Source organism: Symphalangus syndactylus, chromosome 12 (genome assembly GCF_028878055.3).
Source record: "Symphalangus syndactylus isolate Jambi chromosome 12, NHGRI_mSymSyn1-v2.1_pri, whole genome shotgun sequence".
Taxonomy (NCBI): Eukaryota; Metazoa; Chordata; class Mammalia; order Primates; family Hylobatidae; genus Symphalangus; species Symphalangus syndactylus.
Genome location: NC_072441.2, coordinates 124,914,253 through 124,942,029, shown reverse-complemented (window position 1 = coordinate 124,942,029; position 27,777 = coordinate 124,914,253). Strand labels below are relative to the sequence as shown.

Sequence of the window (27,777 nt, the reverse complement as noted above, 5' to 3'; positions counted from 1 at the left end):
TGGGCGTGGTGAGGCATCCCTATAACCCTAGTGCTTTGGAAGACTGAGGCAGGAGGATCCCTTGAGCACAGGAGTCCAAGGCTGCAGTGAGCTACCATCATGCCACTGCACTCCAGCCTGGGTGACAGAACAAGACCTTCTATCTAAAAACAAAACAAAAACAAAACCACGAAACATTATAAGGCTAACTCTGAGCACTGTATTTAAAGAGGGACACTGACAGAGCTACAGTTGATGTTGAAGGGACTCAAAACTATATCAGACAACAGGAGACAATACTAATGTTTTATAAGGAGAAAAGACTCGGGTGAAACATGATAGCTGTCTCAAAAGGGTGTAGAAAAAATTAAAGTTGTTACGTAAAGCCCCAAAGCTGTAGAAGCAAATTGTAATTAATTGTGTGAAAGCCAACTAGGCTTAATATGAGAAAGACGGAGAGACAGGAGAAACTCAGGAGTGCTGAGTGTCTTTCTCGTCAGCTCCCAGGCTATAAAGGAGACTCAATCATTAGCTAGGTGGTCTTACTACAAGATTTGTCATCTTAGGTGCAATTCTACCTACAGTACGGAGATTTTTCAAGGCTACTGTACATAAAAGTTATACAAACAGTGCTCTAATTACTTGCCACTCATTCCATAGCATCTATACTTTGAGAATGTACTGCTAAAAATAGCTCAAATTCTTAGCTAACCTAAGATATAAATTAATCAATGCCTTTGTGAAAGAAAAAAGGAGGAGTGAATGAGAACTAGAGGTGAAAGAAAGATTTCTCTTCTCGTTTGGCTAACAGAGGCCTTTATGTCTAAAACATTATTTGTATTTTATTCACCTCAAATAATGCCTGAAGACACAAATATAGTTAGATTGATTAGGGACATCCTCAGCCCAAGCAACAGCTAAAATATACATTTTCTTAAATTGGAAGAAGCAACTGTTTATTATGAAATGTTTAGTAAGATAGTTTATCATGTTACAAATGTTTTAAAAGGGGGTAATTAAGATTTTGATAAAAGAATCACCACAATCAAGTGGGATTTATTGCATACACAATCAATAAATATGATACACATTAACAAAATGAAGGATAAAAATCAGAGGATCATTTATATAAATGCAGAAAAAGCCTTTGATACCCTTTCATGATAAAAACTCTCAACAGATTGGTATAGAGGAAATAATACCTCAGTAGAAAGGCCATATATGACAAACCCAGAGCTAACATAATTCTCAGAAGTTGTTTTGAACATGTGAAATTTGAGATGTCTAATAGACATCCAAATGGAGATACTGAGTAGGCAAATGGCTATATGCATCTGGAGTCAAGCAAGAGTCCTAGGCTGGAGATATGAATTTGGGAGTGGTGAACATACAGATCGTAGTCAAAGCCATGAGACTGAGAAGGAGTGTAGACAAATAAAGAAGAGGTCCGTGGGCTGATTCCAGGAGCACGCCAACATTTCAAGGTGAGGATGAACCAACAAAGGAGACCGAGGAGCAGCAGCCAGTGAGGGAGCAGAAAGCCAGGTTTCAAAGAAAAGGGAGGGATCAACTGTGTTGAATGCTGCTGATGGGTCAAGTAACACAGGAACTGAGATTTACCACTGGGTTTATTAATCCAAGCAGTTTTGGTGGCATGGATGAGGTAAAAGCTTGACTGGAGTTGGTTTCATGAGAGGAAGACAGATTAGGGAGAGTAAAAATGGACACATTAAAAGAGTTTCATTGTAAACAGAAAATTGCAGGGAGAAGTGATGACAAAAGAGTTATTTTAGCTTTAAAGAAATATGCAGTTTGTATGCTAATGGAAAAGATTCAGTACAGAAAATGTATAATGCAGGGGAGGTGATGGGCCTATGCTTACTATTAGTCCAAGTGCTTTTGCCTTCAAGAATGCTGTATCAGTTGGCAGATTAAAAATGCTATACTGAAATAGCTTTAAGTGCAAGGAAAAAATCACTGTGAATCAATGAAAATAATTATATTAATAATATCTAATATTTTTGAGAGCTCCTTAGATGCCACTTAATACATACTAGATCTTGGTTAATCATCCCAACTCTATGAGGTTGCTACTTTAAAGAGGGGGAGACTGAGAAAGAGAGGTGAGAGAACTCACCCAAAATCACAGTGTTAATAAGTGGTAAAGACAAGACTGGACACTTACAAGCTGTCTGATTCCAGAGACCTTGCTCTTAACTGCTTATGCCATTCTCTCCATTTATAAAAGAATCCCCATGAGAGAACTTTGGGGTTTATTACATGCAAAAAAACTGAAGGAGGCTCAGGAAGGTTCAGAAACTTTTAAAACTAGAGATCCTAAGCAAAATTCCCAATAGTCAAAACTCTAGAAAAACAATAAAAAAAATCAATTTTATAGGAAAAGACGACTTCATTTTATCAACAGTATTGGGCTGTCCAAAATATTAACCACTGTTTTCTCCTGCTCTTTTGAACTACAATATCCAAATATTAATTATAGATAAAATTTGAAAAACTCTTGGAATATATCAAAAAACAACTCTACAAGAAAACTACAACTGTCAAGAATCAGTTCCAGCAGAAATGGTAAAGATAATGCCAAAAAAGTCCTCATATAAATATGTAGACATATTAGATAAAATATAACAAAAATATTTGTAATGTATAAAGAAATTCTGAGAAAGGAGGGAAAATCCTAAGTAACAGATGGTTATTTAAAAGAGGGGCAAGTGCTATGACTACCTAGGGGAGGAGTTACGAGCCATGGAAAGAGAATAAGGCCAAAGATGTCTAAAGAAGTTCCACAGAGAATTGAGAAAGCTGGAAGACGCAAACTTTTAAAAGACAATAGCTGAGAATTTTCCAGAACTGAGTAAAGATATGAATCTATAGATTCAATAAGCACAATGAGTCTAAAGCAGAATAAAAACAAATCCACATTTAGACATATCCAGAAAAATTACAGAATACATGCGCGCACACACACAATCTTAAATGGAAAACAAAAAAGACCAATTCCCCATGAAGAACTGTCAGCAGATTTCTCAACAGCAACAAGAGAGGTCAGAATAATATAAAAGTTAAAAAAGAAATTACTTAAGCAGATAGGGTAAGGAAGTCCTTGGTAAGGTTTTCCTTTTAATGAAAAGCAGCCCCCAAATCATTTTCTTCTCTAACGAAGAGCAGCCTATAAAATCAAGCTGCAGACATAGACAAGCAAGCTGGAAGCTTGCACAAGTGAATGCTGGCAATTGTGCCAATAGAAAAAACTACCTGTGGAATAGACATGTTCAAAATGGCAGCTCCATCTTCTCCTCTCTTTGCCACATGCACAATAAGGAGCAGGCAAGATGGTACTGGCCAAGTAGAAAATCCATTTGCATAATAAGATTAGGGTGGGGTGACCAGCCTTCCCCACACACCAGTAAACATCACACCTGGTGGACCCAATCTGTGGGCCCCATGTAAATCACATACCACCTCTTAAAGCCTGCCTATAAAATCTGCTGCGGTCCACTGCTTTTCCTTTTTCGGAACACCTCTCTTTCATAAAAGAGACAGCTGCTCTCCTCTCTCATTTCTTCTGCCTATTAAACTTTCCACTCCTTAACCCACTTCATGTATGTGTGTCTGTGTCGTTAATTTTCTCAGCCCGAGAAGATGAACCCTGGGTATTCACCACAGACAATGATGCTGCTTCAAAATTACAATGAAATATCTTCAAACTGCTTAAGTAAAAAGAGCTATCAACTTAAAATTCTATATACAGCTAAAATATAACTCAAAAGTAAGAGGTGAAATAAAGACATTTTTAAACAAAGACTGAGAGTTTACATTAAAGGCCTGAAGTTAATGAAATACTAAGTGTGTACTTTAGGTAGATGCAACCAAGCTCAGAATGAAGGAAAAGGATGCAGAAACAATGCACCCTATATTATTTTCTATTCTTTTTTATACTTTAAAAATATTTCATAATTAAACATGTAAAAGACTTAGAAAAATAACCAATAACGGGTGAAAAGTGTAACAAAATCATAGAGCAAAATAAGCTTATTCTTCTAGTAAAAACTTAAAACATGGCTAATAATTCTCATAGCCCTTGTTATAGTCTTGTTAAAATGTGGGGGATTGGCCAGGTGCGGTGGCTCATGCCTGTAATCCCAGTACTTTGGGAGGCCGAGACAGGTGGATCACCTGAGGTCAGGAGCTTGAGACCAGCCTGGCCAACATGGTGAAACACCATCTCTACTAAAAATACAAAAACTAGCCAGGCATGGTGGCATGCGCCTGTAATCCCAGCTACTCCGGAGGCTGAGACAGGAGAATCGCTTGAACCCGGGAGGCGGAGGTTGTAGTGAGCCGAGGTGGTGCCACTGCACTCCAGCCTGGGTAACAGAGCGAGACTCTGTCTCAAAAAAAAAAAAAAACATCAAGGGTGTTAGGCCTCAGCAGCAGGCCTGCCCTCCTTTCACTCTAATGTTCCCCTGCCTTTCTGACTGTGGGTCTTAAGGCCCTCCCACGAGAGGGTCCTACCCAATACCTTGGGGGAAGGAATGCTGATGTCATGAAACTTCCAGAAAAACCCAAGTGCAAAGAGTCCAGGGAGCTTCTGGATAACTAAACCTGGAGGTTCCTGGAGGGTGGCAGCCCAGGGAAGGCATGGAAGTTCTGTGCCCCTTCCATGGAACTTCCATGGAAGTTCTGTGCCCCTATGTGTCTCTGTATCCTCTGCAATATCCTTCCTAATAAACCAGTAAACCTAAGTAAGTGTTTACTGAGTTCTGTGAGCTACTTCATCAAATTAATTGAACCCAAAGGTGGATCTTGGGAGCCCCAACTTGAAGCTAGTCCATGAGAAGTTCTGGAGGCCTGGACTTGCAACTGGTATGTGTGTGTGGAGGGAACAGGGGCAGTCTTGGGGACTGAGCACTCACTCTGTGGGATGTGACACTATCTCTGGGTAGAGAGTATCAGAACTGATTCAGAGGACACCCAGCTGGTGTCCACTGCTTGGTGTGTGGGGGAAAATTCCACACACATATGGTCACAGAAGTTTTCTTGTGTGGTGATGATTGTTGTAATGTGAGAGTAGAGGAAAAATGTGGTTTGAGAAAAATTTTATGTGTTATTAAAAAAATTGTTTTAAATCTCAATCCCCCTAAAATGTAAAAACATTAGAATCTGCAGATACAAGGTTGACCAAATCTAATTATGGGAGAGGAGACTAATTCATTTAGCATTTCTTGTTAATAATTAGCTCAAGAAGCTGACAGTATCATTTTGTTAAAAAAAAAAATTAAGAATGAGCTCATGCAAAAAGTTATATAGGTCAGGTCTCTCTGCAGGAAGCCAAAAAATATTTTACAAGCAGCAAAGGGGATAGTCACATAATATATACTTTATTATAATTGTTTACCAGTTGCTAAATTGCTTCAATTCTTATGCACAGTACTCCCCTCACCCAAGCTATAATAACCTTACCCCTGCAAAAGAAATATTTTGTTTAGTATTTGAGAATTTCTGATAACTGTTAGAGAGATGTCTGCTTAACTGACCCTATTTGGCACCTACTGGAAGCCTCTGCTGTCAGGGTACTGATATGGTTTGGCTGTGTCCCCACCTAAATCTCAACTTGAATTGTATCTCCCAGAATTCCCACGTGTGTGGGAGGGACCCAGGGGGAGGTAATTGTATCATGGGAGTCTTTCCCATGCTATTCTCGTGATAGCAATTAAGTCTCACGAGATCTGATGGGTTTATCAGGGGTTTCCACTTTTGCTTCCTCCTCATTTTCTCTTACTGCTGCCATGTATTCATCTTTAAGATCTGAGCTCAAATGTCACTTCCTCAGAGAAGCCTGCCTTGACCATCCTCATTATATCAGCTTCCTGTGGTTTTAACAGCTCCCTATTCTTCCATTTTTATGCTTAACTTACATACTTGTGTGTAAATGATATATTAATGGCTGGTTTCTGCCTTCAAACTGGAAATCTATGAAGGTGGGGTCTGTGTCTGTTTTGCTTACTATTGTAACATCAGTCCTTAATTAGCACAATTTTTGACTCAATGTATATACAGAGGTGATTTATAGGAGATATCATCAATTTAGCTGATAGGTTAGATGAATGCCTCTTAATATGCTTTTTTCTTTAATTCCTAAGAAGTAAAGGAAGTAACAACTTGGAAATTAATAACAATTCAGACTTTAAAACATGATAGAAATAGGAGAACAAATTCACTTTCTTGAGATGTAAAGATCTATGAAGAATTAGTTGATTAAAATCTTGTCTCTTATTTTACTGGGCAAGTCACTTAACATTTTTGAATCTAAATTTCCTCATCTGTAAAACAAAGAATAACATCAGTCCTTCCTACCTCATGTAATTATTGTGAGGATCAAATAAGGCATAAGACACTGGGCGCGGTGGCTCATGCCTGTAATCCCAGCACTTTGGGAGGCCAAGGCAGGTGGATCACTTGTGGTCAGGAGTTCGAGACCAGCCTGGCCAACATGGCGAAACCCCATCTCTACTAAAAATACAAAAATTAGCTGGACGTGGTTGCAGGTGCCTGTAATCCCAGCTACTCGGGAGGTTGAGGCATGAGAATCACTTGAACCTGGGAGGCAGAGGCAGCAGTGAGCAGACATTGTACCACCGTGCTCCAGCCAGGGTGACAGAGCGAGACTGTGTCTCAAAAAAAAAAAAAAAAATCAGATAAGGCATAAGAATGATAAACTACAAAATACTAAGCAAATGTTATCTAGTACAGTTATTACTGAGTAAATGAAACACTAGAGAGGTACATACATGAGAACGGTGATAAATTTAAGTATTACACTTTTTTTCATTATATAAATGTCAATATAGATAAGATAAAAGGTCCAGAATTAAAATGTTTAGAGTGAAACCTGAATTTTTCTTTTTTCTTTTTTGATAAACACTTTTCTAATGTTACAGAAATATATTGCAAAACCAAATAAATCCTATCCAGGGAATGTTCTGGATAATGATAGTAGTGATGATGATGAGGTAACAGCTATTATTTACTGAGTTGTATATGAGGAACTATTCTAAGTGCTTTACACATATACTCATTTAATTTTCTTAATAATTTTATCAGGTAAGTACTATTATTGTTACCTTCACTTTGCACAAAAATGTTAGATAAATTTGTCCAAGATTACGCATCAAGTAAGTGGCAAAACAGAGATTTAAACATGGGCAGTCAGGTTCCAGAGTCCACATTGATCTCTTTTCAATTCACTACCTTAAACTTTGCTTCCATTCGAGTTAATTTCTCAAGTTCTACATAAAATACTACTGATCAAGTTAAATGTTCATCTACTGAGTACAAAAGAAAATAGTTAACAAAACTGAGGGGTAGAAATGCAGCAAGTAAAGGCTTTAAGATTTTAATACCATAGACTTAAAAATAATTCTATCCCTTTTCCTTTTAGAATCTAACTACATTCTGAGTTTAAAAGATATGGTCAAAATAAAAACAGTTTGGTTGTATACACTGACCAGGATATGATCCACTCGGTCTCTTTTCTTTCTTCCAAATTTCATCATTTTCTGCCAATCTGTTTTGTGGTTTGGCTCCTTTTTAAGACTGAACAACTTGAGTACTTCACTTGCTATGAAGCTCTGTGGAAATAAGACAAATACATGAAACACAAACAACAGAATTCCTGAGTTTCATGTGTTTACAATGCAGTAAACAGATTCATGCTAATATAATATTTACTATAAAATATCATAAAATTTCTTCCACTTACAGTTCCACATAGCAATTTGAAGGGAAAAGCATTTCAAATGCTGAGACTTTATTCACTTACGCAACATATAAAAGTAAAACCTAGCTGGGCACGGTGACTCATGTCTGTAATCCCAGCACCCTGTGAAGCCAAGGCAGGAGAATCACTTGAGCCCAGGAGTTTGAGACCAGCCTGAGCAACATAGTGAGAGACCTCATCTCTACAAAAAATATATAAAATTAGCTGGGCATGGTGGTACATGACTGTAGTTCTGGCTACTCAGGAGGGTGAGGTGGGAGAACTGATTGAGCCCAGGAGGTCCAGACTGCAGTGAGCTGAGATTGCACCACTGCACTCCAGCCTAGGTGACAAAGTGAGATCTTATCTAAAAATAACAACAACCACAAAGTAAAACCCACTGATTAATCTGCAAAGAAAAATCACTTTAGAGTTTACTTAAGAACTACCATGCTGCGTGTGGTGGCTCACGCCTGTAATCCCAGCACTTTGAAAGGCCGAGGCTGCGGATCACCTGAGGTCGGGAGTTCGAGACCAGCCTGACCAACATGGAGAAACCCTGTCTCTACTAAAACTACAAAATTAGCCGGGTGAGGCAGCGCATGCCTGTAATCCCAGCTACTCAGGAGGCTGAGGCAGGAGAATCGCTTGAATCCAGGAGGTGGAGGTTGCAGTGAGCTGAGATCACACCATTGTACTCCAGCCTGGGCAACAAGAGTGAAACTCCACCTCAAAAAAAAAAAAAAAAAAAAAAAAAAAAACCCCCCAAAAAACGACAACAACAACAACACTATCATTAGCTAACTTCAAGCTGGCAAAACTACTAAAGAAAGCATAAAATAAATCTCTGAATTGGAAAACTCTCAAAGAAATTTTTGGGGACAATGTAATGTGAGAAAAGCAAAAGACTTTGGGATAGTTTATTTTGAAGCACCAAAACTCAAATATGTTAAATTAAAAAATATCAACACTTCAGTATGAGAAGCATAATAATTTTACTACTAACAATATTTGAACTATCACCCTTAAAAACTTTACAAAATGCTATGTCAATATTAAAATTAGTGGGCATTTATTGTATGCTATATTGATGCATGTAGTTTGATTGTTGTTATATATTATATACCTTGTCTTACCTCAACTTAATGTTATTAATAATTTATTTTGTTACTTTTATGGTTGTCCTGTTAAAAAAAACAGTGTTCTTAACAGGGGAAGGGACACGTTTATGAATCAGAATCACCTGGAAAGATTCTCAAAGTACCAATGTACCCGGAAATTCCATCACTCCCTACCTGTTCACAGACACACATAGCATTCAAGCATTTTCAATCGTGGAAGGGTAGAAGGAATGGAGTATACAGTGTGTTTTTAAAAAGCTAGTTACTTTAAGCCAGGGGCTGGCCAACTTTTTCTGTAAAAAATCAGAGTGTAAATATTTTAGGCTTTGTGGGCCATGTGGTCTTTGTCACAACTATTCAATTCCACTGTTGTAGCAGAAAAGCAGCCATATATAACATGTAAACAACTAGGTATGGCTGTGGTCCAACAAAACTTTATTTATAAAAACATACAGGGGCCTGGATTTGGCTCTTGGGCCATAGTCTGCCAACCCCTGAGGTAAGCATACATCCCATCTCATAAATATCTGTTGGTGTTCTTTCAGTATAAAATATTTTTAAAGGCTTTCTGTGATCAAATAAGTTTGGGAAATACAAGTTGAAAGCTTTGCTACTCAGCGTGGTCCTGGGACCAGCAGGACCAGCATGACTTGAGAGCTCGTTGGAAATGCAGAATTTCAGGTCCTACTCCAGACCTACTAAATCAGAATCTCCATTTTAACAAGATCCTCAGATCATTCACATGCACATTAAAAGCTGAGAATCACTGCTCTGGAAATATAACCTTTGTCGTAAAGAGACATGTGAATAGGCAGAGCAGATTGCCACCAATGTGACTTTAAAATTCATAGTCCTTGTAGCTTCTGGACAAAGGTTTACAAAGGTTTCTTAGATAACAAAATAAATACTTTTATGTATCATATTACTATCCTACATAGTTCAAAACCACATTACCAATTTGAAACCTCTGAAGTCAAAGAAGTAACACCTATGTGTCCAGGGCTGGCATATTGAAAAGACATATATATGACATGTATTCATATGTACTTTTAGAACATTATACCTATCTCTAAAGCCCTCCAAACTTACCTAAAACTCCTATTGGTTGCAATAATTTATCTCCCTAGGTATTTCCTAATTTTTCTTAAATATTATAATTATGTAATAGAGAAAATGACTGGTAAAAGTAATTTTTTTTTTTTTTGCACAAACTTGAGGATTCAGCCCTTTCACTCATTCCAATCCCTCCACTGTTCATGGATTCAGTAAGTCAACAAATCTTTATTGAATACCCACTATGGAACAGGTCCTGAAGACACAAACGTTAATCATACAGAAGAGCACCTGCTTTTACAACATTTACAGATATGTGTAAATGAACAGCAAGTCAAAAAAGAAGACACTTTATAGTTTGCAGTTTACCTTGATTTCATCAAGGTTATTTGGATTTTTCACTCGTCGGAAATAACTAGAGTTGATTCTACACGGCTTCATCCAGACAGGTTGATTTAAGTTGGGATCCTCAGCAAATATTTCCTCAAAAATCTCTTTTGTTAAATCGAAAACCGCCTTGATAGAGAAAAACAAAACAAAACAAAACAAAACAAAATGGCTAAGAATCCAAATTTCAGACAATGGGAGAAAAGTTTAAAAACTAAAATTACCCTTTTATTTTACCTACCTGTTTGTAGACCCTTTTACTAGTGCTTTCTATATCTAGACCTTTACTGGCACAGCCAAGCAGTTTTGTAGGAATACTGATGCTATGAAGATCATGGCCTAATTCTTTCCATTTCCAAAGTTCTTCTGCTGCATTATGTACAAGAATCTCTACTTCTTCTGCAGTATGGGGGACTGCCAATAATGTTTCACATGGTTGTTGGGTTACTCTTTTAGGTTCTGCCATTAGAGGTACAATGGTTTCTTCTACCTTATTTTTTTGGATCTTGTGAGAAGAGCTCAAACCAAAGTCTTCATCAAACCAGTCTTGATCATCTCCTAATGCGCTCAGGAACTCCCGGCTGAGCTCAAGTTCAGCAAGTCTCTTAGCAAGTTCTTCCTGCCCACTGGCACCAAATACTGGGCTCTCCTATAGAAATGGAACCATTAAAACAGAGCACCATTTAGGGACCTCATATCATTTGTTTTTTTAATAAAGATAGAGTAAATGTATTATTTATATATCTAATATTCCTCTGTAAGTATGCAGAATAAAAAACAATATGGTGGCTACTAATAAACAATCTAAGAAAAAGTTATCCTGTTCCCTCAATTCTACTTATATAATTGCATATAACTGAATTTTTATAAAATGTTTATTGATTAGGGCTCTCCCCACTTTTTGTATTATCATTATTCTGTTTCTAAAGAACTGTCTGTCTATGGGATATGGAAATGGGATATAAAATTTCTCACCTCTGGTGACCATCTGGCTCAAGTTACTCAAAGTCATTACTTTTGCTCAACTGTCCGTGGGCAACATAAACAAGCTGATGGTCTGAGTGCATGTCATAGTGGATCTATTTCATTTTACCAGAATCAACATCACAACTGTTAACCTCTGCAGGCCAACCATGACTGAGTAGATATGTAAACAATTTCACAGGCAAAAAAGAATTGGGTGGTGAGCCACTGGAAAGCTCCATGGAACGAATTTGTTCAGTGAATCTGGAAGGAGATGTAATCTGTGGACAGTACAGGGGTTGTCAACTCAGCAGTTTAAATGGATGTTTTAGTTCCCCAAAACCTGCCAGTGCTTGTGACAACCCTATATTGACTACTCATGACATAATAGAGGACAATTACACTTCAGCCAGGAAAAACAGCTACAAGGCCTTTAAAAACCAGTACAGTGATCCTTCTCTAATAAACAATACGTCAAGGGAAAAAAAAAAAAACCTATCAGGAGTCACAGAATTAAAATGTACTATATAGGCAAGGTAAGTTGCCTTGTTAAAAGTGTCAAAAGGTATACTGATACTTTTTCTAGACAAAATACTCACCGGTCTGGGACACATATCTGGAGAGGAAATCTCTTCTTTTTCATCTTCCAATTCAGACCTTAAGAAGCAACCTGAAACACTTGGTGACTGTTCCTCAACATTTTGGGATAGGTCTTGGGGTGTTACTTTCTTTTGGTCATCACCAAGAAGCTCCTGATTGCTAAGCTGGATTTTCTCATCCCTGGTTTTTTTGATTTGTTGTAGTTGATTGACTGTGTCCTTTACAAAGACTTTTAGTAAACTGTCTGTCAGTAAGCTGATTGTTTCCAGTTGTTGTTTTGACTTTTTTTCCTCATTTAGTGACGACTTCAGTTGGGCTTCCAGTTGGTTTTTTTCTCTTGTTAAAAGATCCAGAAGTGGTGTAGAAAGCTTTTCTGAAGCTTCAGCATATAGGTTGTCTTCCTCTTCTGTAAACTGCCGTTGCTTCTGCAATTCTTCGGAAAAGGTATTGTCCAAAGTATCATCTTCTGCAGCAATGGAAACCTTTTCTGTGGCATCAGAAATGAGGTCTTTGTTTTCCTTTGAAGAAATTTGTGAATCCACTGAAGACTGCTGGTGAACACGGGTTTCAAGTACCCCAGAAATGTCCTGTACATTGTCTGTTTCTATTTTAAGGCTTCTATTTCTATTAACTGAGGCTTCTGTATCATTCACACTAGGTAGGGATTTCTCATAAAAATATTCACTGACATCCTTTTCTCTGTCTTTTGGACCCTCTGTATCATTTTGCTCTTGATTATAGTACTGATATTGTTCATCTGAGTAAGAGTCTTCATCTTCATTAATGTCTACATAGTCATCAAAGTTTTCTGGAATGTGAGATATTTTTTGAGGAGGAGCAAAAATACCATGCTTTTCTTTGCACTCAAAATATGCAATGCCATCATATGTTCCATTGTTATTTCCTTCTGGTTTATCTAACTCCACTCCGGCCCAAAATCCTTTAGCAAAACTAGTCTCACCTTTGAATCGAAGAATTCCTGGCTGAACATTTCCAATCAACACCCTATCACCAATGTGGAAATCAAATAACTCATCTGCAGTAGGAACTGAAGCCAAGGAAGGGGATTCAGTAACTTGCTGTTCATGCTCCACATCACTGCGCTCCTTACTTTTCATCAGCTCAGTAGGGGACTTGAGTTCCAACAGCCTGTCAGAATGAACATTGCTATGGATAGAAAGGCTTTTCTCACTTAGGCACTCACTGATTTCCTCATTACTATCAAGGCTAGTGGCTCCACTTGTAGAGCTCCTCATTGGCTGTGGCTTATCTCTGCAAGACTGACAGTCTTTCCTGAGTGACAGCAAAGATGACACCTCAAAATCATCTTTGTACAATTCAGCTGAAATTTCTTTCTTGAAAGAAGACACTTCAAAATCTTCAGAGTATGGTATCTCTTTAGGAGCAAAAAGATGTTCTGACCAAGACAAATCTTTTTCCTTTGTGTTCTTTTGTTCATGAATGTCTTTTCCTGATTGGATGTTTGGACTATGATTCATATCTTGATCTGACTCTCTCTCTTTCAACATTTCCTCACTTTTATGGAGATTTTCAATAGCTAAACCAACTAGGTCTTTCTGAACATTTTCAGAATCTAAAGGAAGATCTTTCTTTGAAAAAATTTCAGGTGAATCTCCCTGTTCTAGGACTAATTTCAGTAAGACATCAGATTTACCTTCTTTAGAAAAGGCATCTTCAATCTTACTCTTCTTCAATTTTGTATACTCTATTTCTTGTATTTCTGATTTTTTACTAGATTCTTCAACCTTGCCATCCGACACATCAAGAATTCTACTAGTGGCATTTAATTCTTTGAGAAGATGTAATGCAGGTACATTTTCTAGAGAATCTCCAGATTCTCCCCTGATTTTCCTTGATGATCTGAGAACTGGAGATGGGGTCTGAAAATCTTCTGTTCGACTGTCCCATTCATTTACTCTCTTTGCATATGCAGATAAAGACCTTTCTGATACTGATCTCTCAGAACCTGACAGTGAGGCATCTTAAAGAAAAAACAAATCACCACATCAAAATTATTTAATCACAGTCTTTCAATTTTGTGAACCAAAGTTTAGAGAAAAGCCAAATTTTAGTGAAAAAAAACCCTCTAGTCAATAAATATGACCTGTTTTGGCTACTTTATAAGTTTTTCTTTTAAGAGAATATCATCTGTATCAACATGTAAAATTACTGAAAATTCTAAAGTTTGGAATAATTTCTTAAGCATTGTCTCAACTTATAAAGTGAAGAAAAATGTATCTAAGTTGATGGAGCCATTGCTTTGCACATTCATCCTCAAATCATGCAAAAATAGAATTGTATGATGGTTATTACAAACATTTTTCAAACAGGAAACTAGTGAAGGAGAAACAGACTTCCATATATACTTCTAAAAGAATACATTTTCCTAGGAGCTTCAACTAAGCTCTTGAATTAAAAAGAAAATAGATCAACTATTTCTGCAAATATAGCACTTTAAGAGCTAAACTTGCAAAATATGACCAAAGTACAATATAATGAGCTAAAAAACCAAGAGTTAAAAGTTTTAAATTCAAATCTCTTTTTTTTTTTTTTTTGTAAGAGCAAGAATCTGCTCTGTCACCTAAGCTGGAGTGCTGTGGTCACAGCTCCCTGTTGCCTTGAACCTGGGCTCAAGCAATCCTTAGCCTCAGCCTCCTAAGTACCTGGGATTATAGGCATGAGCCACTGTGCCTGGCCAAATCTCTATTTTGTCACTGATGTTTTTTTGCGCCTCAGTTTTATTTTCTCACTGAATTACATTTTATTTTATTTTTTTGAGATAGTACCTCACTTTGTCACCCAAGCTGGAGTGCAGTGGCTGATCACAACTCACTGTAGACGCAACTTCTTGGGTATAAGTGATCTTCCTGCCTCAGCCCCGCAAATAGCTGGGACTATAGGTGTGTACCACCATGCCCAGCTAACTCTGTATTTTTTGTAGAGATGGAGTTTCACCATATTGCCCAGGCTGATCTCAAACTCCTGAGCTCAAGTGATCTGCCTACTTCAGCCTTTCAAAGTGTGGGGATTATAGGCGTGAGCCGCTGCGCCTAGCCTACATTTTATTTTCAATAATTAACTTCCTTTTGGTTGAACTGAAAAATGTATACAGCTATTTACCTAAGAAATAGTTAGGCTGAAAATATATATAACCAGATTAAAAATCTGGTTAGGGGAAATTTAGAGATGCTGATGATATACTCAGCTATTTAATCTTTATGCTTTGGTTTTTCTCATAAATTTTGGACAATAAAGACTGATTCAGCTGAGTGTGGTGGCTCATGCCTATAATCTCAGCACTTTGGCTGAAGTGCCGGTAATGTTCAACCAGGCTGAGGTGGGAGGACTGCTTGAGTCCAAGAGTTCGAGACCAGCCTGGGCAACAACGGTGAGACACCCATCTCTTTAAAAAAAAAAAAAAAAAAAAAAAAAGATGAGCTGGATGTGGTGGCATGCGCCTGTGATCCTGGTCCTGGCTACTTGGGAGGCTAGGATGGGAGGATTGCTTGAGCCCAGGGGGTCAAGGCTGCAGTAGTAAGCTATGATCATGCCACTGCACTCCAGCTTGGGTGACAGAGTGAGACTCTGTCTCGAACAAAAAAAAAAAACAACCAAAAAACCAAAACAAACAAAAAGGATTCATATAATTTACACATAGCCAATAAATCACTTTAAAATATAAAAGTAACTTTAAAATGTTAAATAATCCATTTAAGAAATTCACTTTTTAATAAAAAAGCTATAGAGGTAGAACTTTGTAGACCTTTGCATAAATCCTTAGACTATGTAGCTACAAGTTAATTATTTTTTCTAGTTACATACCAACATGTTCAGCAATAGACTCCAGGGATCCTCTGGAACGTTCTGACTCTGTTAGTGATTTCCAATTCTTTGCCGTTTCAGATCTGATGTGTAAAAATCAATGAGCAGAAATAAATATATTACTATAATAACTGGTAACAAAAAGCAGACATTCTTAGACAACTGCTTCTTTCCTCTTCTCTATAGTAGGTATGTCAATCTATGCCACTTTCATCAAGCCTACTTCTAACTCACATCACTCTCACTAGATGACCTTGCCTTTGTCACTAGATGACAAAAACAGAGGCCATCAGGCATGAACTTTACCTTCAAACTTTTACCTACAAGTTCATCTATATTCACAGCCATCCTAACTGCCTTTCCTCCTGTCTGCAGGAAGAAAAGTCGTCTCTCTCTTATTTGTTCAAAGCTATTTGCTCAAACCACCCCATATTACTGTCCTCTCTTATTCTTTATAGATAACAGAAGAGGCTACATTCACTCTATTTTCTTGACTTCATTTGTTAAACTGTAATACTTGGCTTTCACTTCCTACCTTTTTACAATGCCCTAAAATGTTGCTATTTTATCATCTTGAGTACCTGGCTCCCATTTATTCTCTCTGAATGCTATCTCCTCTGGGTGATTTATGGCTTCAACCACTATATATGTGCTTATCTTCCTCATATTTCTAACCCTGATAACTTTCCTCACAGTTTCACTTAAACAACAGGCACTTAAAATTAACACTTAAAACCAAAATCATAAGCCTCCCACAGAAAACCACCTTTTCCATTTAAATTAATGAAAACTTGACCCAATCAACTACCTAAGAGAAACCTGGGAGTCATCTTAGACTTGCTACCCCATCTAGCACTTTAACTAGTCAAGTCTACTTTTTTTTTTTTTTTTTTTTTTTTTTTGAGACGGAGTCTTGCTCTGTTGCCCAGGCTGGGGTGCAATGGCGTGATCTCGGCTCACTGCAACCTCCACCTCCTGGGTTCAAGCAATTCTCCTGCCTCAGCCTCCTGAGTAGCTGGGGTTACAGTCACGTACCACCACGCCCAGCTAATTTTTGTATTTTTAGCAGAGATGGGGTTTCGCCATGTTGGTCAGGCTAGTCTCGAACTCCTGACTTGTAATCCACCTGCCTCAGTCTCCCAAAGTGCTGGGATTACAGGCATGAGCCACCGTGCCCGGCTCAAGTCTACTTTTTAATCCTTCACTATCCTAAAATATGTCTCCTGTTTTCTATTCTTCTTACTACTGCTTACTTGAGGTCTGGCTTAGACTCTTTTTCTTCCTGCTTCTAAGCTTACTCTTTTCTATCTTTCCTCTATATTGTGGTCAGAAAGATCTCTGTAAACACAAATATGACTGTGTCACTCTCTGGTTAAAATCCTTCAGTAGCTTAATTAAGAAAATTACAAAGCCATTCAATAGCATATCATGTAGAAATTAAAATGTACACTTCATAATATAATGGAAAAATATATATGTAACAAAAACACACACACAAAATCTGAGCATAAAAAGTCCTGGAAGGAAACATATCTAATTGTTGACATTTGCTATTGTGGGATAGTTGTGTATGATATGATTTAAACTTTTTTCTTTTTACTGCTTCCCTAAAAATAGTAACAATAATAATAATAATAGCAGCAGCTAATCCACAATGCTTACTGTGTCCTAAGCCCTATTAAGTCTTTTAACTCTCATAACAAGTGTATTAATCAGGTATTATTATTATTACCTTTATAAATCCCTATTAAAAAACTGAAGCACAGAGGGGTTAAATAACTTGCCCACAGTTACAGAACCAGCTAGAACTGGAGCCAGGATTCAAATTTAGGTAATGCTAAATTAATTGTAATGAGCCTGCCATACCTCTCTAACAAAAATGTCCCCAAATACTTTTTAAAGAAACCTTCAAAGGCTCCGCATTTTCTAAAAGGTAAAACACAAACTGCTAAGAATAAATGAGTACAAGGTTTTCACTATTTGGCTTTTATTTTTCCTTCTGCTAACTCCAGCAATATCCTATTATGTTCAGCTTCTATGATATGCCAATGTTTATTTTTTTTTTTGCTTTTAGTCATTCATGAATAACGTTCTTTCTGAAATGACCCCTATTTCTCAATTGAACTGATCTGTCTAACCTTTACTTTTTGTTCAGAATTTAAATATGATAACCTGACTTCCTAATACACAATATTATATATTCTAATGTTGCAACTTAGTATCTTCTGTATCTACTTTTTAATCCTTCACTATCCTAAAATATGTCTCCTGTTTTCTATTCTTCTTACTACTGCTTACTTGAGGTCTGGCTTAGACTCTTTTTCTTCCTGCTTCTAAGCTTACTCTTTTCTATCTTTCCTCTATATTGTGGTCAGAAAGATCTCTGTAAACACAAATATGACTGTGTCACTCTCTGGTTAAAATCCTTCAGTAGCTTAATTAAGAAAATTGCTTACTGACTGCATACTATTACATCGCTTGCAGAGAACTGTCATTTACTGAGCTATTCATCCATTTTTGGACATAAAAATTGTTTCCAATGTTTTATGAATATAAAGAATATAAAGAATGTTATGATAAATATATTCATACAAATACAGATTTTCAATACCCCACATTTTCTCAATTTAGACTTCCAGAAATAGGATTACTGGGTCAAAGGTTACAGACTTATTTTTGACTTTTGAAACATAGCCAAACTGTTTTTTTCAAAGGTCCACATCAACTTATGCTACTACTAGCAATGTTGGAAAGTACCATTTTCATTGTACCCATCAGACTGCAGGATTAAAAATGTATTTTAAAATCAATACCTTATACATATAATTTTTAATTGTAATACATAACAATTTTAATTTACTGACACTAAAAATAGAAAATAACATTTTTACTTCTATAATTTCAGTTACTTAAAAGGTAACTTCTACTGAAAATATTCCCTTATTCCTTTTTCAAACAAGGAAGAATAGAGACAAGTTATCAAAAATGTCTACCTGTGTAGTGGTGTGAGGGGTTTGATCTTGGGTTTTTCAGAAGCTGAGGAGAGTGTTTTAATCTGAGGCTTGGCTGTTGGTGATGTTTCCAAATCTTGGCTAAGCTCGGCTTCAGTTTTCTTAATAAATTCATCATATGACTAAGTTTAGAAAAACCAGAAGAGTCACTAGGCAGAATTTTTAAAACTTATTTTAAATTATAAAATATTATATTTTAAGGTAAAATGCTCAAACAGTAAAGAAGATGTAATATAAAAATCTCCCTCCCTGCCCCCCTCAGCATCATTCTCCAGAACTCTATAGTTATTTGTACATCCTTCTCAAAATAATCTATATATAAGCAAGATATATAATTGTAATTCCAGTATCAATTAAGAAACGACATTGCGAATCTACAGAAGTTTAATACTGTGAAGCAATAATTCATACCTTGCCACATTAAAAAACTTCTTTGACTGTATTCTCTAAAGAGTGTACTATTACTTTCATGGTATTTTTAAGAAGTTAGCCATTCTGTTCTGAGTTTCAATAGCAGTAAGTTTCTTATGGGCTAAGTACTTAGGGATACAAATTATGAAAAGAGAAAGGTATAGTTGACAGTATGATAGTTAAGAATTACAAAAAAAAAGTTTCCTGGTTATTACCCATTCTGTAAACAAAACTTTACTAATTTATAATTTGTATGAAATATAAGGGGATTCCTCCATCTAATATATCATTCCTTAGTTTTCCGGGCTGAAGTTCTTACTTTTACAGCTCTCACTATTTCAGACTAGCGTTTTGTTCAACACTGTATGTCTGGTATGCAATGTCCTATTCACAATGGCTGGTCCAAAGTAGCCTATCAATAAATATTTATAAAATGAACTAATGGATGGATGGATGCTTGTCAACTGCTACGGATCCCTAAAATCTGGGCTGAAATCACCACTTTTACAACTCTCATTATCCATGTTACCTTCATCTGAATTGTCAACATTTTGTTAAAGTAACTCCTGGTATTAAACCTACACCACAGCTAGGTGTTCTAGCTCAGTAGGTATATATGAGGACTATGACTACTAGGATCTGAAAGCTATACATGAGTGCAGTCCATTTATTAAATCTGTGATCAAATAAAATCCAATAGATTTTCATATGAACTGCTATGTATTATATATATATATGTATATCTCATATACTGTAATTTTAAAAGTTAAATACAGAATTTTCTTTTGTCTTTGTTTACGCCATTAAGTAGAATGCTGGAAGAGATGGATCGTATGGCACTCTCTAGAGGGCTCTTTTCTGACTGACATAGCTATTAAGGAACATTTTTGAGCAATACTATTCATTCTAATAGTACTTTATCTCCCATAGTTACTTCGATGACTCCTCATCAGTTGACATATAAGATGAAATCCAAACTCATCAGTTTGACTTCTAAGGTCCTGAATATAATCTGTATTTTTAAATTTTGTTTCCACTTCTTTCCAGCATGAACTCCCCAGTATGGTCATTGTATCTTAATCACTTTTCCTACTCTAACCATTGTGCAAGTTACAATCCCTATTCCATCTCTGTATTGTATACCTGTTTAAATGTTTATTTTCTCCAGATCTATTAACAGGCCTATTTTCTGTGTGGAAGACAATACAATGGTAAAGGCACAGAATCTAAAATTAGAGCTAGATTAAAATCCTAGCTTCACCATTTATGAGCTGTGTATCCTTGGATAAATCATTAATCTCACTGAAACTCAGTTTCCTTATCTGTAAAACAGGGATAATAATACTCACACCTTGTTGTGAGGATTAAACGAAAATATGTGTAATTAGCTGAGCTCCTGGCACATAAATAGGCATTTGAATATTTGATGATTAAATTAATAACAGTAGGAGAAGCGTGTGTTTGCTGTTACACAACAAGGACCAATGGGTGGAAATTAAAAGGACAGAAATTTTGGCTAAATACAACAAAGAGCTCTTCTAATACTTAGAGCACTTAGAGTCTAACAAGGAAACCAATTAGCTTGAAATTTTGAAAATTCCTATTACTGGAAGTGTTCAGGTAGATGTTGAATGATGTTCTCTGGTGATGAGATGAGAAGGGATTCTTGCAATGAGTAGGAGATTCAGTCTGATTCTACAATGAATGTCATGTTCTAGGAACACCAGGCTGGCAGAATGTGTGTAATAGAGAAACAGAATGTGTGTAATAGAGAAGCAGAATGTGTGTAATAGAAAAGCAGTGTGAGGCAGAACATCTAAGAGACTACGCAGACAGTAGAGGCAAGAGGTCATAAGGGCCCCAGCTAGCCTGGAAGCAGTAGGAATGGAAAGGGACAAACAAGAAACTTTATAGAAGAATCCATGAGAACTAGTGACTGAATGGACAGGAAAGAACAGAATAAGGAAGACATCAAAACCAGGTTCCCAGTCTGGGACAGAATCAGGAAGGCTGCTACAGCTTGGGGGAAAATTCAAGTTAAGAGTTATCATTTAGAAGCTATTCAAACAGTACAAAGAGTTGTACTATTTAATAGGTTGTGTGGCATGAAACACCATTCTGTGAAATAAGGGAAGGGAAGGGAAGGGGAAAGGGGAAGGGAAGGGGAAAGGGGAAGGGAAGGGGAAAGGGGAGAGGGGAAGGGGAAGGAGGAAAGAAAAGGAGAAAAAAAGGGGACAGGGAAGAGGGAAGGAAGAGGAAAGAGGAAAGGGGGAAGGGAAGCAGCAACAATTCCAAAAGCTAAAATTATTTATCTAATAGTTCTCTGCTTACGAGGGTATAGACACCAATCTTTCTTTCAAAGGCCTAATCTTTCTTATTTAGAAAAAAAAATCTAATACTTTAATATTTATTTTTTAGAGGTGGAGGTCTTGCTATGTTGCCCAGGCTGGAGTGCAGTGGCTATTCACAGGTGCAATCATGGTGCACTACAGCCTCAAACTCCTGGCTTCAAGCAATTCTCCTGCCTCAGCCTCCTGAGTATCTGGGACTTCAGGAACACACCACTATATGTGGAGCCAATTTTCATATTTATTTTAATACTTGTCATTTTAATATTTAAATTTAAAATTTAATGTTTTGGCTGGGCACAGTGGCTCATGCCTGTAATCCTAGCACTTTGGGAGGCCGGCGGGGGCGGATCATGGGGTCAGGAGATCGAGACCATCCTGGCTAACACAGTGAAACCCCGTCTCTACTAAATATACAAAAAATTAGCTTGGGTGTAGTGGCGGGCGCCTGTAGTCCCAGCTACTCAGGGGGCTGAGGCAGGAGAATGGTGTGAACCCAGGGGGCGGATCTTGCAGTGAGCAGAGATCGCGCCACTGCACTCCAGCCTGGGCGACAGAGCGAGACTCCATCTCAAAAAAAAAATAAATAAATAAAATAAAATTTAATGTTTTAAGCAAGAATGTCCTTAGATACCCTCAGATTTTTTTTAAGAGAATAAAATGTGGCACCACACTAATAATAAAGAATCCTAATCCATTACTTTATTAACAACATTAAAAACATTTTAGACATCACGTACACATTAGCCTTGATATTAAACCCCTTGCTTCCTATGTCTAACCTCTAACTGCTTGATCAGACTGGCTTCTTGGGCTTTCAGTCTCTCCTTTTGTCTTTTTTTCTGTTCCTTCTTCAGCTGGTTCACAACTGATTTTCTTTTCCGCAACTCATCCTTCAGAGCTCTGATCCTACCTTCAATATCACTCTGGTCAGATGTAGTTTCTGAAAGAGATACAAAACCTTTTATTTATAATTTTGATTTAAGCATAATGTTAACTCAGTAACTACTAATAAAAAGCTGTAATGTAATATTCTATTTAAATAAAGCCAATCTAATAATTAAAATATGAGCTTCTGAAAAAAATTTATTACTAAAATGCATCCCTATAATCTGCCCCCCGCCCGCCACACACACTTTATTTTTGGCTTGGTTCTTCCTATTTATTTTTACTTTCTAATTGTACTACTTGAAATTATAAATAAATCTTGATGTCTTGGTAAGACATGCAGCTGGAAGTTGAGAAATTTTTAGATTGATGAAATTTGGATATTCTGCAAGAAATTACTTCTGGTGACAAGATAATCACATTTAACTGTCTTTTGCCTTAGTTATTAATACATAATTTAATAGTTTTTAAGTCATATTAAAATCAAACTAGAGTTTTACCACTTCAAATTGCTTGTGATTCATTACCTGATGACTTAATACCACATTAAAAAGAGAGAAATTATAAAGAAATAGACTCTGCTGTAATCTTTCTTTGAAAGCTCTCAAAATATTTAAAATAACTGAAATGAAGCTAGTTAAATCTTTTCTTTCCAACAGTTCACATACACAAGACGTCTACTCATAGCAACAACATGAAAAAGATATTTCATTATAATGTGTCATACACATGCTATGAAAACAAACAGGTATCATTTAAAGACACTGCTTATTTCACTACACATGGAAATTACATAGTATAAAAATTACTGTTCCTCACACCTCCCTCAATCACACAATGGTGTCATTTCCATATACTAATGTTGAGTGAGACATTTAATAGTCTTACAACAGAAATAATATCATACACAAATCTTAAGACTCAGACTTAACATCACATCAAAAACCAGGATTTTATCAGTTACTTCAGGTTAAACTGCGTAAGAGCTAGTTATGGAAGTTATTTAAATGCAAAAAGATTACAGTCTTTTTAATAGTGTGATCTAAATGTCTGAATAAGAAATAATAAAATCTGAGATCCTGTCACTTCTATGACACTGAGTTAAGACATACTAGGAAAGTTAGGCTTGTTTTATATTAGTGGTGGCATCATACTGAGTCCTTAGCACAGGCAAGGCTCAATATTTACTTATGTGCTTCCAAAATTATTATTATTTTGATAAGATTTTGTAGACCACTACACTCTTACAGGCTTAGTTTCAATTTTGCCCCCAAAATAACTATTTTAAATTAATATTTTAAAAAATTGTATATGCCAGCAGTGATTTTCAATAAAAAATATATTTACCATCTATGGTTGAAGATTTAATAGCAGGTGGTGAAAAACCTGGGGTTTTTAGATGAAAGACCTTGGAAAATGTTTATGTTTTTAAGTACTAAAGAAACCAAATGCAGGCCGGGCGCACTGGCTCATGCCTATAATCCCAGCACTTTGGTAGGCCAAGGTAGGCAGACTGCTTGAGGTCAGGAGTTCGAGACTACCCTGGGCAGCATGGCAAAACCCCATCTCTACCAAAAATACAAAAATTAGCCAGGTGTGGGAGCATGCGCCTGTAGTCCCAGCTACTCAGGAGGCTGAGGCGGGAGTTTGTGATTATTTGACACACTGATTATATTAGCTTGGTTGATAAACTCTCCCATCATTTAAGTAAAGGCATTATAACTCTACTACATTAATATCTACCACTTCTACAAATACTGAATATAAATGTCATTTTGAATAGGTAGTGAATCTGTAGTTTAGAAACCTCAGAGCTACTTTTCTAAAACCATTTATTCTTACTTAAATAAGTGTCACCAATAAAACAGTATCTTACAAATATTATTATTAATCCTTGGTGCATAACTCATGCAAGGATGGTTGAAACATTATTCCATTGCTAACAAATGAAAAAGATAATCCAGTATTGGCAAAGAAACTTGAAGAAAGTCACCGGTAAGTAAGAGATCCAGGATAAGAACCCATGTTTCCAAGTATTCAAGTTTATGTCTACTGACATGTTAATTTCTTGGAAGTAATTTTTCACCAACGTACATAAAAGCAAATATATAAAAACATTAGTAAATTTCCACAGAGAAATATGAGACAACATTCTTCAACTGGCCTGACTCAATTATTCTATTCCTAAGAATCTATTCCACACTGAAATATACAAAAAGAATTTTTATCATATATGATAAACACACATATAAATGATATATGATATAACACATACGAGTCATAATATTTTTACTACACCTTTTCTAAGTTTAGATATACAAATACTTAACATTGTGTTACAATTGCATATAGTATTCAGTATAGTAATATACTGTACAGGTATTACAGCCTAGGAGCAAGAGGCTATACCACACGGCCTGAGAGTGCAGTAAGGCTACACAATCTAGGTTTGTCTAAGTTCATTCTATGAAGTTCATATAATGATGAAATTGCTTAATGACACATTTCTCAGAGCATATCCTGGATGTGAAGTGATGCATGACTGCATATATATGTGTGTGTAAATATTTACATGAAGATGCTTATTGTAGCTTTATTTGCAATTGTGAAATATTTAAGAAAATCTAAATAGCCATCACTAGGGAAACAGTTAAATAAATTATGGTACATCTATTCTTTGAAACATTATATAGTTACTCAAAGAAGAAAGAAGAGCTGTAAATCTGGGTGTAGGAAAATTCCATGATTTATAATTGTCTGACACATGGAAAACAAAAGGGTACAACCCATAATCAATTACCAAAAAAAAACCAAAGAATAACATTTTTCATGTTTCCTTTACTAAATGTTTACTCTCAAAACTAAAACTGAATTCAAAAAGCAGTACAGTGGGCCGGGTGCAGTGGCTCACGCCTGTAATCCCACCACTTTGGGAGGCCGAGATGGGCGGATCACTTGAGGTCAGAAGTTTGAGACCAGCCTGGCCAACGTGGTGAAACCTCGTCTCTACTAAAAAAAAAAAGAATACAAAAATTAGCCGGGCATGGTGGCGGGTGCCTGTAATCCCAGCTTCTCGGGAGGCTGAGGCAGGAGAATCGCTTGACCCTGGGAGGCGGAGGTTGCAGTGAGCCAGGATCGCACCACTGCACTCCAGCCTGAGTGACACAGTGAGACTCCATCTTAAAAAACAACAAAAAAAGCAATACACTGAATATGCCTAACTTGATATATTCAATATGGCAATATTCAATATGGTATTAATCTTCTTCACAATCCTACATAAACTCACCACTGTCTGTCTACATATGCTTCCTAAGGTCAACAAACTCCTTGAAGCCTTTTAGAGTAGAGGCTGTTCAAATACAACACAAATAAAAACTCCTCATGATTAGTCTTACCTGACTGTGTCATAGATAATGACTCATCTGACCAACTACAACAGTGCTGATGGGACTTGATAGGCAGGTGACATTGTCCTCCAGTCCTGTGACTTCCTTTGCTAGAATCCTGCTTTGACACAGATGTGCAGCTTTTGGGAAGTGACTGTTCAAACAGAAAACCAAATGGAAACTATTTTGTGATATAATTGTAAAATTCTATTTAAAATTTGACATACTAGCCATATAAAGATCATATTTACAAATAATTTAAGATAACTGTTAAGACATAAGTGAAAAAAGTTTACAAATTATTCAACCTGGGAAAGCTGATTTTTAAAAAAAGGTTACAAATTATAAAAAGGATAAGACCTCATTTTTTTTGAAGGCATAGAAAAAAATTATAAAAGGGCATGCTTTTAAAAAGTTTTACAATAAATTAGAAGTGATTATTGTGTCAGTGATACTTACCCCCCGCCCCCATTCTTTTAATTTTAAAAATACTCAGTATGTACTACTTTTACAGAAAGGAGAGAGGAAGGGAAGAAACAGAGCATAAGAAATTTGCCCACAAGAGAACAAAAGACAAAATTTCTATCCTGACATCAGGTGGAAGTGAGATGCCTGATTTGATTGCTAGCTACTATCACTTTCTATCCCTGTGACTTTGGGCAAATTTCCTAGCTTGAGGATCAGAACAGTATCTACCTTATAGGATTCTTGCGAGGGTTAAATGAGATAATCCACGTAAGGCACTTGGTAAGTACTTCGTAAACAAACACTTAATAAATATTAGCATTTATTATAAAAACCACTTTAAGATATACTAGTTTTGATTTCCTTGATATATTTTCTTGTGAAAAAAGCTCCAATTTTTTTTTTTTTTTTATTATACTTTAGGGTTTTAGGGTACATGTGCACAATGTGCAGGTTTGTTACATATGTATCCATGTGCCATGTTGATTTCCTGCACCCATTAACTCGTCATTTAGCATTAGGTGTATCTCCTAATGCTGTCCCTCCCCCCTCCCCCCACCCCACAACAGTCCCCGGAGCGTGATGTTCCCCTTCCTGTGTCCATGAGTTCTCATTGTTCAATTCCCACCTATGAGTGAGAACATGCGGTGTTTGGTTTTTTGTCCTTGCGATAGTTTACTGAGAATGATGTTTTCCAGTTTCATCCATGTCCCTACAAAGGACACGAACTCATCATTTTTTATGGCTGCATAGTATTCCACGGTGTATATGTGCCACATTTTCTTAATCCAGTCTATCGTTGTTGGACATTTGGGTTGGTTCCAACTCTTTGCTATTGTGAATAGTGCCGCAATAAACATACGTGTGCATGTGTCTTTATAGCAGCATGATTTATAGTCCTTTGGGTATATACCCAGTAATGGGATGGCTGGGTCAAATGGTATTTCTAGTTCTAGATCCCTGAGGAATCGCCACACTGACTTCCACAATGGTTGAACTAGTTTACAGTCCCACCAACAGTGTAAAAGTGTTCCTGTTTCTCCACATCCTCTCCAGCACCTGTTGTTTCCTGATTTTTTAATGATGGCCATTCTAACTGGTGTGAGATGGTATCTCACTGTGGTTTTGATTTGCATTTCTCTGATGGCCAGTGATGAGGAGCATTTCTTCATGTGTTTTTTGGCTGCATAAATGTCTTCTTTTGAGAAGTGTCTGTTCATGTCCTCTGCCCACTTTTTGATGGGGTTGTTTGTTTTTTTCTTGTAAATGTGTTTGAGTTCATTGTAGATTCTGGATATTAGCCCTTTGTCAGATGAGTAGGTTGCAAAAATTTTCTCCCATTGTGTAGGTTGCCTGTTCACTCTGATGATAGTTTCTTTTGCTGTGCAGAAGCTCTTTAGTTTAATGAGATCCCATTTGTCGATTTTGGCTTTTGTTGCCATTGCTTTTGGTGTTTTAGACATGAAGTCCTTGCCCACGCCTATGTCCTGAATGGTATTGCCTAGGTTTTCTTGTAGGATTTTAATGGTTTTAGGTCTAACA

At 36.8% G+C, this 27,777-nt stretch overlaps 1 protein-coding gene across 8 annotated transcripts in view; it reads right to left on the bottom strand.

Moving 5' to 3' along the window:
* Window positions 1-27,777, bottom strand: part of CEP350 (centrosomal protein 350) — a 171,538-nt gene that overhangs the window by 6,856 nt on the left and 136,905 nt on the right. For all 8 annotated transcript variants that reach the window (XM_055255030.2, XM_055255031.2, XM_055255036.2 and 5 more), the window contains 8 exons: window positions 25,780-25,924; window positions 22,276-22,436; window positions 18,717-18,856; window positions 15,724-15,806; window positions 11,880-13,882; window positions 10,559-10,966; window positions 10,300-10,446; window positions 7,506-7,628 (listed from right to left, as the gene is read on the bottom strand). In XM_055255030.2, coding sequence (XP_055111005.1) covers window positions 7,506-7,628; window positions 10,300-10,446; window positions 10,559-10,966; window positions 11,880-13,882; window positions 15,724-15,806; window positions 18,717-18,856; window positions 22,276-22,436; window positions 25,780-25,924 — 3,210 coding nt within the window. The remainder of the gene's footprint in view (window positions 1-7,505; window positions 7,629-10,299; window positions 10,447-10,558; window positions 10,967-11,879; window positions 13,883-15,723; window positions 15,807-18,716; window positions 18,857-22,275; window positions 22,437-25,779; window positions 25,925-27,777) is intronic.